This window comes from Lichenostomus cassidix, chromosome 17 (assembly GCF_008360975.1).
Source record: "Lichenostomus cassidix isolate B80296 chromosome 17, HeHo_3.0, whole genome shotgun sequence".
Lineage (NCBI taxonomy): Eukaryota > Metazoa > Chordata > Aves > Passeriformes > Meliphagidae > Lichenostomus > Lichenostomus cassidix.
The window spans coordinates 7,469,094-7,485,372 of NC_139497.1; the positions used below are offsets into that span (position 1 = coordinate 7,469,094).

A 16,279-nucleotide genomic window follows, 5' to 3' on the forward strand; every position below is an offset into this window, starting at 1 on the left:
CTTTATTTTTACTTTTGTAGCTCTGCCCCCTTTGATTAAGGAATAGGCTCTCCTCCTCATCCCTTCATTCCCTGGTATTGCCCAGAGCTTAGCTGTTCTGCCCGAAGAAATCAAAACTTGTGATAAAGCACCAGGGAAGGTCTAAGAGCACTGCACAGCAGCTGTTCTGCAAGGGATGAATAATGTTTGATAAATTCACACCTGTTTAAAGAGCTGAGATGAGCCCAAGTGATGAAACCCTTCAGGTGGCTGGGCTGGGGGAGAATCTGCATGTGCTGTGGATGTACCTGTGAAGGGAATGTCCCTGCTGGCCATCCAGGAGCCCCTCTGGCAGCCACACTGTCACCAGCTGAGCTGGGGTTGAAACACCTTCACAGCTACACCCCCTCACTCAGTCACACCAGGTTTCCTCACCAGCTTAGCCCCAGGTTTCCCAGGGTAGAATCTTGATCCTTAAAATAATTTAATCATGGTGCTACTGCAGAATAACAGCCCAAGCTGGTGCCTCCAAGGAGGGGGACTGTAAACAAAGGAAACCCAGGGGTTTTACACCCTCACAGTCTACATGCACCAAAGTCTGAGGTCTTCCAGGTGAGCCCTCAGCTCCTGAAGTGTCTCTGGATGTCCTCTCTGCACCACAGGTCCCCTTTGGCAGACCATGGATGAGCCAGGGATGCAGGGGATGAGCTTTCAGCCAGGCTCCCACATCCCACTGAGCACCCCGAGCCAGTGAACTCTAACCAGGCCTTTGAAATCAGGTGACAAGGAAGATACTGCCCTTGTGGCAGTGTGAGTTAAGGTACAGAACCACAGCATTTGTTTATAAGGTGGGTAGGGAAGTGCCAGGTGAAGTTCCACGAGCCTGCCAAGATCAGATTTATCCTCAGAAGCTGACACATAAAAGGGGTCTTGTAGCCAATGTGTTCCCAATCTAATCCCCACTGGCTGTAAAATCCAATCTGCCACCGAGGGGAGAAGATGAAGTGTTTTAATAAGAAAATGAGCCGTTTGCAATGCACTTTTAATTGGATCAATTTTTCCTTTATTACACAATCTTTAAAAACCAAACACATACGTATGACCAGACAAGCTCTTTCCCCAGGTACAGAGCAGGAGCCAAACTATTTCAACATAATCCTTAATTACTCCATTTCACCTCGTTTGGCAGACGATCATGACACTGTGTGGGAGCACCACAGCAAGAAGAGCTCTGTAAAATCATCTCACAGTCGAGTTTTGTCAGGGGATGTGCAAACCCTGGGTGAGGGACAGCAGGTTTTCTTTTTCCCTTTTCTCCCTGAAAGCCCTGACTGGAAGAGCTGCAGGCAAGACAGAGCCCCAGGCACTGATCACAGTGTCCTGGCCCACCAGTGCCTCATAGGGTGGTGTTATTTGTTCTTAATTCTCTGAGTGAGAAACAGATGACAGACGCTTGGTATGAACTCTGTAACCAAGAACAGGCTGGAGTAACCAACTGCTCAGTTTACTGGACCAGCTTTTTTTTTTTTCATTTTTTAAAGATTTTTTTACATTTTTAAAATTATTTTTAAAATTTTTTCAAGCACTCCAGGAAATGTTATTGCTAGTAGTTGTGCTGTTTATTGCAAAACAAAAAAAAAAAGTCCACGGGAACAGAAAATTACAGAGGTACATATTATCACAGATAATATTGCTTTGATTATTCAGGTCCACAGTAGCCTCCTGTGTGGAGTAGTTCTTGGAAGCAGGAGAAATGTTCAAAAGAGATCAGGAGAGGAACTGCCATTGCCATAAAACTTGAAAAATGCCTTCAGTTACAATGTCATGAATTGCAGCACAGCCCAAAAACCACCATCACTTCCCCAAAACACACATCCAAGATGAGAAAGACTCCTCAAGTTGCTGTCACATGCCTTGGGCGATTGCCCCCTCTCACCCAAAAATAGAATCAGAGGATGTGAACAGTGATGTAGAAGTTGGTAGCCTTGGCAAACACACAGAGCAGCTCAGGAGGGAAGGGGAATTCAGTCCCCTGGGCTCCTTCAGTACCATCAACCACCTCATGGCATAACTCCCTTCTCCACAAGCTTTTTCCAGCACATTATAGAGGGAGAAACTGGAATTTGCCCTTATGGAAGCTCCATCACACAGTGTTTGTGTGCTCACTCCTTCAGCTCTGGCTGAGCACAACAAAGAGAGGGAAAAAAACCCCAAACCCACCAAAATCTGCTCCCAGCGCTTTTTCTGCAATCCCTTTAACTGCCAAACATCCAGCTGGAGCAGCAGAAGCAGCTCAGAAACCTGTTTTACTTTGCTGTTTCAGTAGGGAAAAGTATATGGGCTTAAAAAAAAAAAAAATCACCTGTTGCAAACATGTTGTAGGACAAGTAGCAAACAATTTGCTGGAGCACGGCAGCCACCATAAAATCAGCTTTTATATTGTCTGTCGTGGCCCCAAATTTGCAACTACGTTGTTGATGGCAACAAATAAATGCACTGCAGTGTAACTATTATCTGTGGCAGATTAACATGCTACCACTGTGCCCTATTTAAATGCATCTTTCCTTCAATAAACTATTCTGGGCGAGCAGCACCACACTGAGGTACACATTTATCAGCCAGGAGAGCAGCACTGTGGGGGCCTTGGTTCACACAGCTGCAGTTTTGTGCTTCATTTGGCCCAAAGCCGTGATGAGCAGCAACTCTGGTGCCTGCTGGTGTCGTGGAAAAAAGAATTATATTTAAAAAAAAAAATAAGATCGGAGGAATGTAGTGTTTTGCTGTGCAAGGGAACAAAAAGGCAGTGCACAAATGGATGTGCTTCCAAGTCTTCAAAAAATAAAAGTGAAATAGTCCCCCCCTCCCCATTGCTACCTCAGCAGTGAGTAACTTGCACAGAGGAGGTGCAGATGAGTGGAAAGCGAGTGCTAAATGCAATGGTCTGGAATGCAGAGTAGTGAAGTGCAGGTGAACATACAATACGTTGCATTCAATCTCATTTCCTGCTATCTCCCAGTCTTATTCCCCCAGCTCTTCCCCCCTCCCCAGTGAATTTTAGATACCAGAAACACTTTCCAAAGACAGTTTCCAGGATACATTTAATAATAAAACAACAGTAATTAGCAACCCTAGGTTTCCCCTCTTTTTTTTTTCCTCCAGCCCCCTCCCTCTTTACCCCCTTCTACCTAGCAGAACTCTTGATTAGTAATAAAACCCCTGTCTTCTTACAAGTCAGGAATAAAGAGGGCAATTTTCTGGCTCAGCCCAGTCTCTCACGATTGCACAGTACTCACTTCACATGGAACAGACACGATTCACAAATGGCACAACGGGGCAATCTCCTGAACACCAGAAAAATGGGAGAGACAACCCTGCCTCGTCAGGGTGGAAGCAAAGCTCCATCTCTGCACGGCTGAAGAGGCCATTTCGTTTTATGCAGTGCTGCAAGCACAAATTGCTCTCTCTAGGAGTTGCCCAGACAACTGCTACCGAGTTCCTTGCAAGTACCACAGGATTGCCTCTGCTAGTTCTCTAAGGGAAGGTGATTTAGAGCAGTCAGTCAGCGTTTATGGCACAAAGAAAGACACAATGGTTGAAGCTGGAAGTGTAGGAGATGTGGCATAAGGAGGTGAGGAGGTTTATGGAGTGACCAGTCACTTAGCAAAGAACCAAGACGGCAAAGGATGGATCCTCTCCCTCGTGCTTGTTCTTATTGGTATGGATTTTTATTTATAAAAAAGAAGAAAAAGCAGACCACCACCACCACTACCACAAAAGCTATTTTGTTTCTAAACACAGAACATGATGGCCTCTATGCCAAATCCCCTTCAGTTATGGCACAATCTTCCTGAAGGCTTGACACTGGTTCCCATTGGATTGCAAGGAGGCTGGAAGAATCTCCACTGCCAAGACAGGCTTTGCTTGCAGCCAAGCCTTTAAGGGGTGGAGTATCTTCTCAGGTGGTAACTGTAGATCTTAATGCAGTGATCCCAACAGTCCAGCACCAGCAGCTGCCCTTTGGGAGTAATGGCAATACCCACTGGGCAGGTGAGTCCCTCCCGGATTAAGATGTTGTAGCCACCTCCTTTAGGAAAATGCAGGATTTCCTTACGGCTGCTGTCAGCAACAATCAGGTCTCCCCTGGCATCAACACACATCCCAGCAATGCACCTGAAATCCTCATTCTCGGAGAAGAAGTGGCTGATCTGACGTCCCAGCTGCCCATCTGGGCCGACGGAGCCGATGGAGAAGCCTCCTTCCAAGTGGTGCTCGTACTGCCTGTTCTCCAGGTTGAGCCCCAGCCCCTGAGTGAAGTAAATGGTCCCTTCGGCGTCGCAGGTGACAAACTTGGGGCGCACGGCGCTGCACAGGCAGCTGTACTTCACCACCCCCACGCCACGGTCCACGGTGAAGCACCAGAGCTTCCCCCCTTCCACGTCGGTGACGACAAACTGGCCCGAGGGCAGCGCGGCGATGCCCCAGGGCTTGCTCAGCTGGCTCCGGTGACACGCCACACAGTGACCATCCATGGTGTACACCTTGACAGAGTTGTCGTAGCTGTCTGTCACACCGATCAGGCCGTGGCAGTTCATGGTGACGGAAAGGGGGGTCAAGTTGGGCAAGTCTGCTCCGAGGAAACTCAGCACGAAGCTGTCGATGCCGCTGGGGCTGCGGCGGATCTCCTTCAGGAAGCCCTTGCGGGTAAAAACCTGGATTCGGAAGTTGCCCCGGTCTGCCACGAGCACCTCGCCTTGGCTGGTGACGTGCAGGCTGACAGGGAGGTTGAACATCCCGGGCAGGCTGCCCTTGGAACCCATCTTCTTGATGAAGGAACACTGCTGGATGCTCGCGGCTGCTTCAGGCATCCTTGGCTTGGCTGGTGAGGAATTGGGGGTGCAGCTGGGCTCCTCTTGCACCAGGTCAGGCTCCCTAAATGGTATTGAAGAGGATGCTGCAGTTTCCATGAGCGACTCCTCCACGTTAACGGTCCGGGGTTTCTTCACCACCTGCCCGATCTGCAGTGGTCCCACATGGCTCACCTTGAGGAGTTCCACCTCTTGGAGAGTCAGCTCCCTCGGGAGACTGTTGGTCAGTTCTGGTTCTTCCTCATCTGCTGCCTCCTCCAGGAGAGCTATATCCCCCTGCTTTATTTTGGCAAGGAAATAGTCACAGCGAGACATTATTTGCACTTCCGCTAAGTTCAGCAGGTAAGCTTGCTCCTCCATCACCTGGTTATTTATCTTCTCCACTTCAGACAAAGACGTGGTGAAGAACTTGCGTGACCTCGCTAATTCTTCCTGGATCTTGCGCTCCTCTTTGCTGTACTCCTGCAGAACTGCTTTGTATCTGGACTGCAGGTCTCTGGAAACATCCTCCAGAGCAGCTTTCCTTTTCTGAAGATCACCCATGAGCTCCCGAAGCCTGGCAAGCCTAGTCCCAAATTCCCTCCTACGCTCCTCGGCAGCCTCTTTGATAGCAATGACTCTGTGTCCTTGGGGCATGTGCGAAGCCTCCTTGCATGGCTCACAGAGAACCAAGCTACAGCTCTTGCAAAAGTGTCTTGGCAGCCTCCTCCCGCAGACCTTGCACATGAGGAGTCCCACCACTTCCCCCAGCCCGGCCGTGTCGATGATCTTCAGCACGGTGAGGTTGTCGGTGAGCTGAGCCAAGCTGGTGATCCGAGTGATCTTGCTGCAGAAGGGGCACCTGATCCCGTTGATGGTGTTGGCCAGGAGCTTCTCCAGGCACTGCTTGCAGATGGTGTGCCCACAGTGCAGGAGCTTCGGCCTCAGGTGCTCCTCAGTGAAGGACTCCATGCAGATGGGGCACTCCAGGACCTCTCGGAGCGCATCCGAGTTGAGATGAGGGGCGGCAGCCATGGTGTTGCGAGGCGGCTTTATCCGGCGCAGTGCCTTGTGCTCACATCTATTCCAAGGTGCTCCGATTCTGTCCAGGAAGAAAAAAGGGAAATGTGATTTATGTCACCACCAGCAGTTATGTATACATGCAATTTATTTCTGACTTATCGCCTAACCCTGCAGAAAAAGAAACCCAGTTAGCTTTTCCGTGTTGGGAAGGATGGATTAGTCATAGCTAATCTCGGGGTGGGCAAATTTGAAAACTAACTTGCAGCTCCCAGTGCGATGAATTATTCACTTGCAAAATTTGTAAAGTAGCACTGAATGAAGTGTAATGGCACCAATAAGGAAGCCCAGTAGATATTGATGACTGAATCATCTCCTCATGGTGCCCATCTCCTGCTGCCAAGCCACAGAGTTTACATAATTTACTGAAACCCGGGGAGATTAAACCAGGCATTCGAAATGTTGTGCATCAAAGGAAGAACCAGATGGTGTGATGCTTTAGGACATTAATAGATCACCTCTGGAGACCTGCATTCAGATGTGACATCAGATACCAACCGAATAAATGTGCTTGGTTCACTCTGCTTTGCTAGAGAGCCAAAACACATTTTCAAGGTTTCATACATTTGCTGGGAAGTGAAAGTACCAGGAATGCTCTGTCAGCTTCTACTCGTTCTGGGGGTGACTGTGCACACTGAAAACACACAGAGAAGGTTTGGTGCCAATGCGTCTCACTAACCTCTGCCATGCTGCACCATGCTTCAGGCCAATTAAACACAGCTCAGGCAGGTATTAGCAATAATGGAGTTAACAGAGAACTCCAAATATCCAAGCTCCAAACATACTCCCAGTGTTCACTATTAGCTCCTGAACTCAGCTTAACTACATTTAATTTCTCCTCGTTTCACAATCTCGCAGCGTTGACCTTGTTCTCGTCTCCTGGTTCAGTTTTACACCACTCTGGTTGCTGTTCAGCTTCAATCCAGGTTTCTCCACCCTCACATCCCTCCCAGCAGGGAGCAGATCCCAGCAGCTCTCCTACCAAAGCAGCCATCCATTCAAAAGGAACAGAACAGGGCTCACATCATTAAGTTATTATTCACTAGACTGGGTTTCAAATCCTTTGCTATTGTACTGCTTAGCCACTAAAAAATAGGGAAGAAAACCTTTCTTCTAGGGAAGAGGAGGAGGAGAAGGAAGTAGTTAGTCTTTGAAATGAAGAGAGGGTGGCAGAGGGATGTGAACAGACAGCTCTCTCTGAGAAATGGCTGCATGCACACAGCATTCTCACTTCCCTGCTGGGTTTGCCTCCTTCCTCTTTGGAAAAGATTCTGTGTATTTCAGTTTGCCGTGTATTTCTGGGCAGAAAAACAACTGCAAGGAAGGAAAGTTCTTTACGCTCATATGGGAAAAAAAAAAGAAGTTAATTTTAATTTGTCAGCTATAGTTCAGAGTCCTTTAAAGCCCGTATTTCAGGATGGGATTCAGTGGTGTGGCACAATCTCCAGGCATCATGCTGGGCTCTGATCCTCAGCTTGATGGTGGCAGGTTGAGTATCCCTGGCCCTGGGGAAGCAGAAACCTGGGCACTGCCATGGAGAACAGAAACCTTCCTCTGAGGAAGGAAAGATCTGTGATTTAAAATTTTTAAAAATGAAACACAGATGCCAGCCAGGTTCATTATTCTTACTTTCCTTGGAAACACGTCAAAAGACTCGCTTAGGAAAGGAGGAGGGAGCAGCACAGGCACCAGGTACTGAGAGTTACATTAAAAGCTACCTTTAAAACAAGTATTTTCATTAAAGAACAACAGCAGATGGGATTTTAAGTCAGGCTGGGCTTTTAGAGAGCTGATTTGTATGACATTCTTTTCATACATAACCCCCTTTATCAGAATGTCAGCATGCCCTCAGTAATGGGACATTATTTTTCCCTTTTATCTCCCTCTCACTCTCGGCTGTGCCTCCATGGAAGTTTCCTTAACAGCGAGTTGTTCTTGCGTGTCTGTCCCTCCCGGGGCAGTTCCTCTGACGCAGAGCAGGGTATTACAGAAAGCCTCAGCTGCGGATCAAGCCATAAAACCGTGAATTATGCGAGTTTGGTTTCCTTACATTCAAAAGAAATTTCCTGCCGTGGTTTCTCTTGTCACCCGGTAGTTTTTAGTGAGTGTCTGCGGTGAGACAGCCGGCTTGCTTCGCTTGTAATGCAGAGCTCGTGTCGTTAACGAGGGAAAATAATGGGGTAATGCTGCAAAATAAGCGCCGCTGACAGGAGTTGTCACAACAACAAAACCGGCTGGACGGCCTCTGGGGTTTGGGGGTTTTTCAGAGAAAAATCCAAGGGTTTGGGTTGGAGGGACCTTAGCGATGACCTAATTCCACCCCGTGCCACGGACAGGGGGACACCTTCCTGCCACCAGCCCGGTGGCTCCCAGCCCCGTCCGGCCTGGCCTTGACCATCGCAGGGATGGGGCAGCCACGGCGTGACCAGGCTGCTGTCCGAGCACCGTGTCCGCTCCCGCCCGGGCTCCACACCGCGGCTCAACGGCAGCGGGGCGGGCGGGGCCCGGTGCCACCCGGTGCGACCCGCTCAGCCTCGGCCGCCGCGCTGCTGCCGGGGGGAGCGAGGCGAGGCGGACCCTCGCTGCTAGCGCTCAGCGCGCCGGGGAGCGCCCACCCCGCGGGGCGCGGCCCGGCCGCCCCCTGCCCATCGCACCGCATCGCCTCCATCCCTCCTCATCCCATCCCGTCCCGTCCCACTCCCCGCACCGCATCCCCTCAGCCCCTCATCCCCTCATCCCCTCATCCCGCCCGCCGTGCCCGCCCCGCCCTGCAGGGGGCGCCGCCGCCGCGGCCCCGCGCGCGCGCTCCTCACCTGCCGCCGCTCCGGGCCGCGCCGCTCCCGGCGTGCGCCGCGCGCCGCGCGTCACGTGAGCGCGCCCGCGGGGCCTGCCGGGAGATGTAGTCCGGGCGGGCTGGCGGCGGGGGGACAGCGGGGGGACCGCGACACCGGACCGGGGGGAGCTGGCGGAGGGGAGGGGCCGCGGGATGGAGCCTGCCCTGCCGGGCTGCTGCTGCGGCTCCTTGGGAAGGGAAAGGTTAAAAGATACAAAGGGGAAGCAGGAAGGTCTTTACGGGTTTTTTTGGTGGTTTTTTTGTTTGTTTTTTATTGGGTGTGTCATTTCGGCTCGCGCGGGTTGTTCGTTGCCCTTTCCCTGATCTGGCAGTGCTGCTGTGGGAGCAGCTCCTTCCCCTTCTCTTTCACCTTCCCTTTCCCCTTTCCCTTCTCTTTTCCTTTTTCTACTCTTTTTCCTTCCCCTTGCCTTGCTTTCCTTCCCTTTTCATTTCCCTACCCTATTCGTTTCCCTTCCCCTTTCCTCCTCCCCTTTCCTCTTTTTCTTTCCCCTTCCCTTCCCCCAGCAGTTCCTGAGCATTTGATGGGTTTTGCATCACCTATTGAAAACGTGTGTTTCTCATTTCACACCCTGCGTTGGAGCAGCCCATGGACTCCAGGACAAAAAGGACTATTCTGGGGTACAGCTGCAGCTGTGAGCAGAAGCTGCAGGCTGGCAGTGGTAGCCAGAGGCAGGGATTTGGCCACTGGACCATGGCTGGGCTGTGCCCAGTGTTTCTGAAGCCAGTAACACCATCAGGAACACACATTCTAGCCCCGTTTTTGCTCAGGTGTCATGAATCCACTTCAGAGGTGGCAGAGAGACCCTCATACTGTGACCCTGTGGGGCTGCACAGCACACTGGGCAATGCCAGGGCTTGGGGCTGTCTCTGGGAGCAGGGAGAAGCCAGGGCAGGTGCAGGGGAACATGTCCTTCACACACCAGCGGTGCCATGGCGCCTGTGCCACCAGCAGCATCCAGGCAGCATCTCGTGGGCAGCCCAGGGCTGATGTGCAGGTGGGGGTTTGGAGACTCAGGCTCGAAGGAATTCCCTGCCTGGGGAGGAGGCAAGACCTCTGTTTAACCATTTCCCAAAATCTCTCCATGTGGCCTCTCTGCCTGCAGCGCTTTTCCATTGCTCCCTGCTCCAGCCGCCGCCGACCTGCGCTGGAGAGAACGCCTGCATAATGCAGCAAGTCTTGCCACCTTCTGCTCCTGGTGGTTTCCCCACTTCATTTAGAAAAGAATAGTTCATTTGGGAGGGATCTTCATCCCAGGAGCAGCAGGGATCAGCAGTGTGGGCAGTGGATGCACTCAGAGGCAGCGAGAGCAGATGCAAAGCCTGCCCAGGACTGCAAAAGAAAACGAGATTTACAGTCCCCTGTTTCAAGCACCACTGAATCCCTGGGGGTGTTGCTGTGCCCAAGGAGGGCACACAGGGTTCACTCCCAGTTCCTGGCCTCACCAGGGAAATGCTCTTTCAGTCCCTGATATATGGGGAATAAAAATGGATGTAAACATTGAAACCAGGGTGGTCTGGCAGATCTTGTGAGGCCACCCACACCTGAAAATGAGCAGTGTGAGGAAAAAACAATGGTAGAAATAGGAAATAATCTTTCAATGCATCCTGGGGAGAAAACAAAGGGCTGTCTGGATTTAATTAGAGGTGATAATGATGAGCTGATGACGTTACCCATCCTGTATGAGCATGGGGATCCTACATGACAAGGAAGGATGGGAAGGCTGTCCAGCTTGGGACCCCAGTCACCCTGATCCTGACAGGATGGCATGTCCCCAGGGGCTGTCCCATGCTGATAGCAAGGCATCCAGCTGGAGGGTTGGGAAGGTCTCAGCCATCCCATGGGAAAGGGGTCTGTGGGTGTGTTGGATTAGGGAGGGATCCAGCTGCTGTGGGGGGTGGTTTGGGGGGTCATGGGGCCATTCTTGTGGGGCCAAAGTGTTTTGGAGGCAGAGGGGCAAACACTGAGATGCTGCCAGGGGTGGGATGAGCAGGGCAGGGCTCTGTTTGCTCTTCCTGGGAGCCTATGCAGGCACTGGGGGGGACACTGGGGTCTCTGCAGGGTCTGCAGAGGCAGTTCCTTTGACAAGCAATGTCACAGGGGATACCCGCAGAGTCACCTTTTCTTTTTTTTATCTTAGTACCTCAGGCTTGCAAGTGTGTAAATGTCTCATCTGAAGCTGAGGTGAGATGCTGTCTGTCCAGCCTGCAGGCAGCAGAGGTGATCTGCCTCCAGATTGTCCCTGCTGGTACCTTTGGGATCATCCCCAGGGCACAGGGTCAGTGGCAGGCAGAGGGTCTTACGTGCTACCAGTCACAAGCACCGTGGTGCAGCTCTCTGGTCACACATTGATGTTGGATGTCAAGGTGCAGGGTTCTGTGTTTAATTGAGTTTGGTTAATCAGCTGGGAGCAACAGGCACTGCATAGGGAGATGGCAGTGTCCAGGGGACAGAGGTAGTGTGGACATAAAGGGACTCTGCTGGGAGCTGTGGTGACAGGACAGGGAGTAATGGGTACAAATTGAAACAGGGGAAATTGAGGTTGGATATTAGGAAGACTTTTTTTACTGTGAGCATGTGAGACGCTGGCACAGATTGCTCAGGGAGGTTGTGGCTGATCCATCCCTGGATGTGTTCAAAGCAGGGTTGGACAGGGCTTGGAGCAACCTGGTCTAGCAGGAAGCATCCCTGCCCATGGCAGCGGATGATCTTTAAGGTGCATTCCAACCCCTTGAAACGTTCAATAAACAGGAGATTACAAGGGCTCACAGAGCCGAACGCTCGGGTGTTTATCAAGCCCTGAGACCCAGGAGATGCCACACATCCGCGGGTGGCACGGAGGGGAGGGCTGCATCCCGGGCTGTGCTGTATCCCGGGCTGTGCTGCATCCCGGGCTGTGCTGTATCCCGGGCTGTGCTGTACCCCGGGCTGTGCTGTATCCCGGGCTGTGCTGTATCCCGGGCTGTGCCGATCCCGGGCTGTGCTGTGTCCCGGGCTGTGCTGTATCCCGGGCTGTGCTGTATCCCGGGCTGTGCTGTATCCCGGGCTGTGCCGATCCCGGGCTGTGCTGTGTCCCGGGCTGTGCTGTATCCCGGGCTGTGCTGTATCCCGGGCTGTGCTGTATCCCGGGCTGTGCTGCATCCCGGACTGTGCCCGGGCTGTGCTGCATCCCGGGCTGTGCCGATCCCGAGCTGTGCCGATCCCGGGCTGTGCCGATCCCGGGCTGTGCCGATCCCGGGCTGTGCCGCATGCCGGGATCCCAGCGCCGTCCTGCCGCGGTGCCACGAGAGGGCAGCAGGGCCCCACGGACCGACGCGGCCGCAACTGCCCCGCCGGGCCGGGACCGCTCCGAGCCGGGATCGCGCCGGGCGGAGGGTCCGGCGGGCAGCTCCGCGCAAACCCCGCCGCGCACATCCCTCACTCCGCGCTCGCATCCTGCCATCCTGCATCCCTGCTCACACCGAGCTCATGCATTCGCCCAGGGATGGCATTCCCACGCGGGATGGCTGCGTGTCCCAAAAGTCACGGAGTGGTTCCTGGGGAGTGCTCCCTTGCCCAGCCGACGCTGAGCTCCGGGATTGGGGTGTTGGTTGGTTGGTGGTTTCGCTGGGGTGATGTTTTCCCTACAGCCAGGCTGGAGCCATGGAATGGTTTGGGTTGGAAGAAACCTTAAAGCACATCTTGTTCCACCCCTGCCATGGCAGGGACACCTTCTACTGTCCCAGGTTGCTCCAAGCCCTATCCAGCCTGACCTTGGACACTTCCAGGGATCCAGGGGCAGCCACAGCTTCTCTGGGAAACCTGTGCCAGAACCTCACCACCCTCACAGGGAGGAATTTCATCCCAATATCTATTCTACATCTGCCCTCAGTCAGCCATTCCCCTTGTCCTGTCCTATCCTTCCCACACACATGGATGGATATGACAGTCTGACTGCCCTGGACACTGAGCCCAAGCCTTCCTCAGCAGTGTTTGCCCATCACAAACAGCAGGCAGCATTCAATCTGTCCAAGCTTTTCACAGACCTGGTGGCCACTGCAGTGACAATACCTCAGTGCAAGAGAAATTCCCAGGCAAACACAACTATTGATTTCCTTTCTCACTCCCTTTGGATGGATTTGCCAGCAAAAGGGTATTATTCCACCAGGTGATAAACAGACAGCCTGTGTCAGTGGATGTGTCCTGGCCATGAGTCCCCCACTGTCCTGCCTGTGGTGGCACTAGGTCTATCCAGTGAAGGGTAGTGTACAGGGAAGGTGGACCAGAATTCCCTCTTCCTTGCATAAAATGCAAATCCCAGGTCCTAAATCAGGCCATCTGAGCTTGTGGGGTTAACCTGCTGAACCTAGAGGAATCCCCACCTGGGTCTGTTCCTGTTGTTCCCTCTACAGCTCCAGCTGGGGACCCTTCTCCTTGCTTCAAGCATTTCTGCTCTTGAAGAGATGTCACATCCTATCCCTGATGTGGCTGCATTCTTGTGGCAAGTGGAGTGATTCCCAGTTTTGGGATGACTTGGGAATCTTTTGGAAGAGGTTTTGTATAAAATGCTGGACCACTATCAAACCCACCTTCTCCTGGGAGCTCTCAAGACAGGACAGCACTCCAGCACAAAGCCTTTAGGCATTATGCTCTTGTTTTTATTATAGTAGTGGTGTTACCCTGCTCCCTCCCTGTCCAGGCACCAGGAGGTGCTGCTGGTAATGCTGAAAACATTTTCCCACACCAGCAACCCCTTTGTGCAGGCACTCACCTCGTGCTGTGGGATTGTAAAATCCTGGTGGAGCCCAGAAACAGAGCCAGGCACCCCAACAGGCAAATGGTACCTCTGCACATGCTGTGCTGCTCATCCTCCCGTTTGTGCAAGGCCTGATTGCCTGGCACAAGGATGTTATTTGTTTTGTGGTGGTGTTTTTTGTTGTTTTTTTTGTTCAAATCCATGTTTCAGACAAACAAACTAGTAACTCCCACAAGTTGCCGTGATGCATCCAACTGCATCAGAGCCTCTCTGCTCCCAAATAGATGTTGCCAGGGTTCGGCTGAGTTGCCAGCAGTGTTAGTGACAACATGTTCTGATTCAGGGGCTGATAAGGAATCCCTGTATCCTCGATGATGCAGCTGAGTCTCCTCCTCTTCCCAAAGTCCTGCAGTGGTCACCTGCAAAGCCCTTCCCCAGGAGTGAAGCAGAGGCTTTGCAGGGGTGCCCTGGGAGGTTATCCTGTTCTATATAAGTAATAAAAGCCAGGCTGAGCCTACGAGAATACGTGGGGTTTCTCCAGTTCACTGTTGAGCCCTCTCCTTGCATGCAAGGAGCTGAAAAGATAACCAAAACTCATCTCAAATGTAGGGCAGGGGGAGATTGAGGGACCCCAATCCCATCTTCCCAGGCTGCAGTTGCAATGGCAGGTAGAGGGATATGTTTTGGAGGGAAAATACCTCTCAGATCTGAAAAGCTCCTCTGTGAGATGCCCTGAGTGGTGGGTGGGGGATGTGAGTGGGATGAGAAGGAAGCACTGTGTCCAGCAAGGAATTCTCCTGCTTTCTAGGGATGAGGCACCTGAGCTAGCAGATGAGCAGCAGCATCTCCTCCTCTCTGCATCTCCCCAGCTCTGGAGGAGTTGGCTCACAGGCAGGGTGTGTGGCTGGTGCTCCCAGATGTGTTCCAACAGCAGGATCAGGGGGATTACTTTGTCAGGACTGTACTTAAGCACCCCAAACTCATTCCACAAAAGCTACCATGAATTGCTATGCAGTGCTGATGACTTCCAAGTGTTTGTCTACATGAGAGTTGGCACTTTGACAATGAAGCCAGTTTTCCCTTGCTGAGCCACATCCTCTTTCATTTTCCTCCTCTGGAGTTGTACCCAGAGCCATCATACAAGGGAATACCATGGATCCTTTGCCAGTCTGTGAAGGAATCCTTTTCCCCAGTGCAGTGGGGATCTGTTCTAAAGAGGATTAACTGCATACAGCCAATTCCACTTTGCCATGAAGTCTGCTCTACTCACAGCTCTGCCCTGAGTCACCCAGATCCATGGTTAATCTGTCACTGAGCTGCTGGGAATGGAGAGCTGTGCTGCTCACACTTTTCTACTTTACCTCATTTTCAGAACTTTGTGCAGCTTCACCTGAGTGCTGCAGCTCCTGAAATGGCTTTGCTCCCCCTGCTTGGATTATAGTGGTCTGTAATTCTTAGCTATAAAGCCAATAATTCAGAAGGAAGGTTTGGTATCCTGTTGCTAGTCATGAGATAACTGATTCCACCATCTCTTCAGCTCTATGTTCATGTCCTCCCTTAAAGCATGGCTCCAAAACTTCCTTCCCCATGGAGCATCTCTAAAGCTGCTCCAGCTCGGCTGAAGAAGCATTGCAGCCCAGAAGTATGATTATCTCCTTTGTCTTCTACGTGCACTTTAGTAGGGATGTTAAAAAAATATTACTTTTATTCACAAGTGAGAAGAGGCTCATAGTATCCCCCTAGAAATTCCTTCTTTCTGAGCCACCCTGTTTTTCAAGGCTTCATGGCTTTCCCTTATGAGACTTGAAGTTGCCTGGAGCTGATCTTCTAGAAAATAATCTCTCCAAGAAGCAGCTCCAAGTCCTGTTTCCCATGTCTGTGTACACCAGTGTCTCCCTAGATGTTGAAACATCTCCCTACAGCCTTGTTTTAATTTATCTTAGCAACTGCCCCCCTTCCATTCCACTAAAACATGGGCTGGCTGGAATTTGCTCATTCTTCCCGTGACAGTTCTGATCCTGTGCACAGAAGTGTTCCCTGACAGCCAGACAGCAGGGAAGGGCTGTCCCTACCCTCCAGGGCTCCGGGAATCATGAATGAATACTGTTTACTTGTATTTCCAAATGACTTGTGCCTTGCCAGCTGCATGTCACTGCAAGCCAAGCGTGTTGAGACAACCCTCGTTCCTCTTCAGCTCCTTCTTGGGACTGGGAATTTGTTGCTGGAGGCAACAGCCATAAGATGGAGAAAGCCTTTTGTTCTGTAGGTCTGTCACCAGGTTATAAAAGTTGGGTTTTCTTGGATCAGCCAATCTGTAGACAAAGAATTTAAATGAAAGTGTATGGGACAGACATTGGAGTTGTGTCACCTCTGCTCAGGTGTGATACTTCCCATGGCCTTAGCAAGAGTTTGGATGAACATGGAAGAAATTAAAGGCTCTTCAGGTTTATTGCCTTGTGGTTAAGACCACCAGGAGCTTTCACAGTGGGTTTCAAAGGCCTGAATGCTTCCTGAAAGCACAGTGTTGGCAGTTTGGCTTTGGTAATGCCTCCATCTATTCTCCATGCAGTGTCTTTGTTTTCATACCTGCTTATCCCACCTGCCAAAGGGCTCCATCCCTCCGTGTAGTCTTTTTGCAGCCTCTTTGGGTCCATTTCAGTGCCCTGGACAATGTGTCACTCAAGGACTACAGGTATTAGAGGGGGCTAGGGTTGGGGTGGGGATAAGGGCACTTGGCCTATTCCCTTTGGGAATATTTCTGTTTGGTAGGGAAGGTATACTGGGATGAT

At 51.6% G+C, this 16,279-nt stretch overlaps 2 protein-coding genes across 9 annotated transcripts in view; one reads left to right on the forward strand and one right to left on the reverse strand.

Moving 5' to 3' along the window:
* Positions 1-16,279, forward strand: part of ASTN2 (astrotactin 2) — a 370,770-nt gene that overhangs the window by 265,034 nt on the left and 89,457 nt on the right. The window lies entirely within an intron of this gene.
* On the reverse strand, positions 1,020-8,753 carry TRIM32 (tripartite motif containing 32). 4 transcript variants are annotated; one of them, XM_085077212.1, is made up of 3 exons: positions 8,717-8,735; positions 7,954-8,089; positions 1,020-5,925 (listed from the first exon to the last, which is right to left on the reverse strand). In XM_085077212.1, exon 3 carries the CDS (start codon positions 5,856-5,858, stop codon positions 3,915-3,917), a length of 1,944 nt encoding a protein of 647 aa, XP_084933338.1. In that variant the 5' UTR covers positions 5,859-5,925; positions 7,954-8,089; positions 8,717-8,735; the 3' UTR covers positions 1,020-3,914. The 4 variants fall into 4 exon arrangements, with proteins under 4 accessions (XP_084933338.1, XP_084933339.1, XP_084933337.1 ...); XM_085077213.1 differs by lacking the exon at positions 7,954-8,089 and having other exon boundaries at positions 8,717-8,753; XM_085077211.1 differs by lacking the exon at positions 8,717-8,735 and having other exon boundaries at positions 7,954-8,562.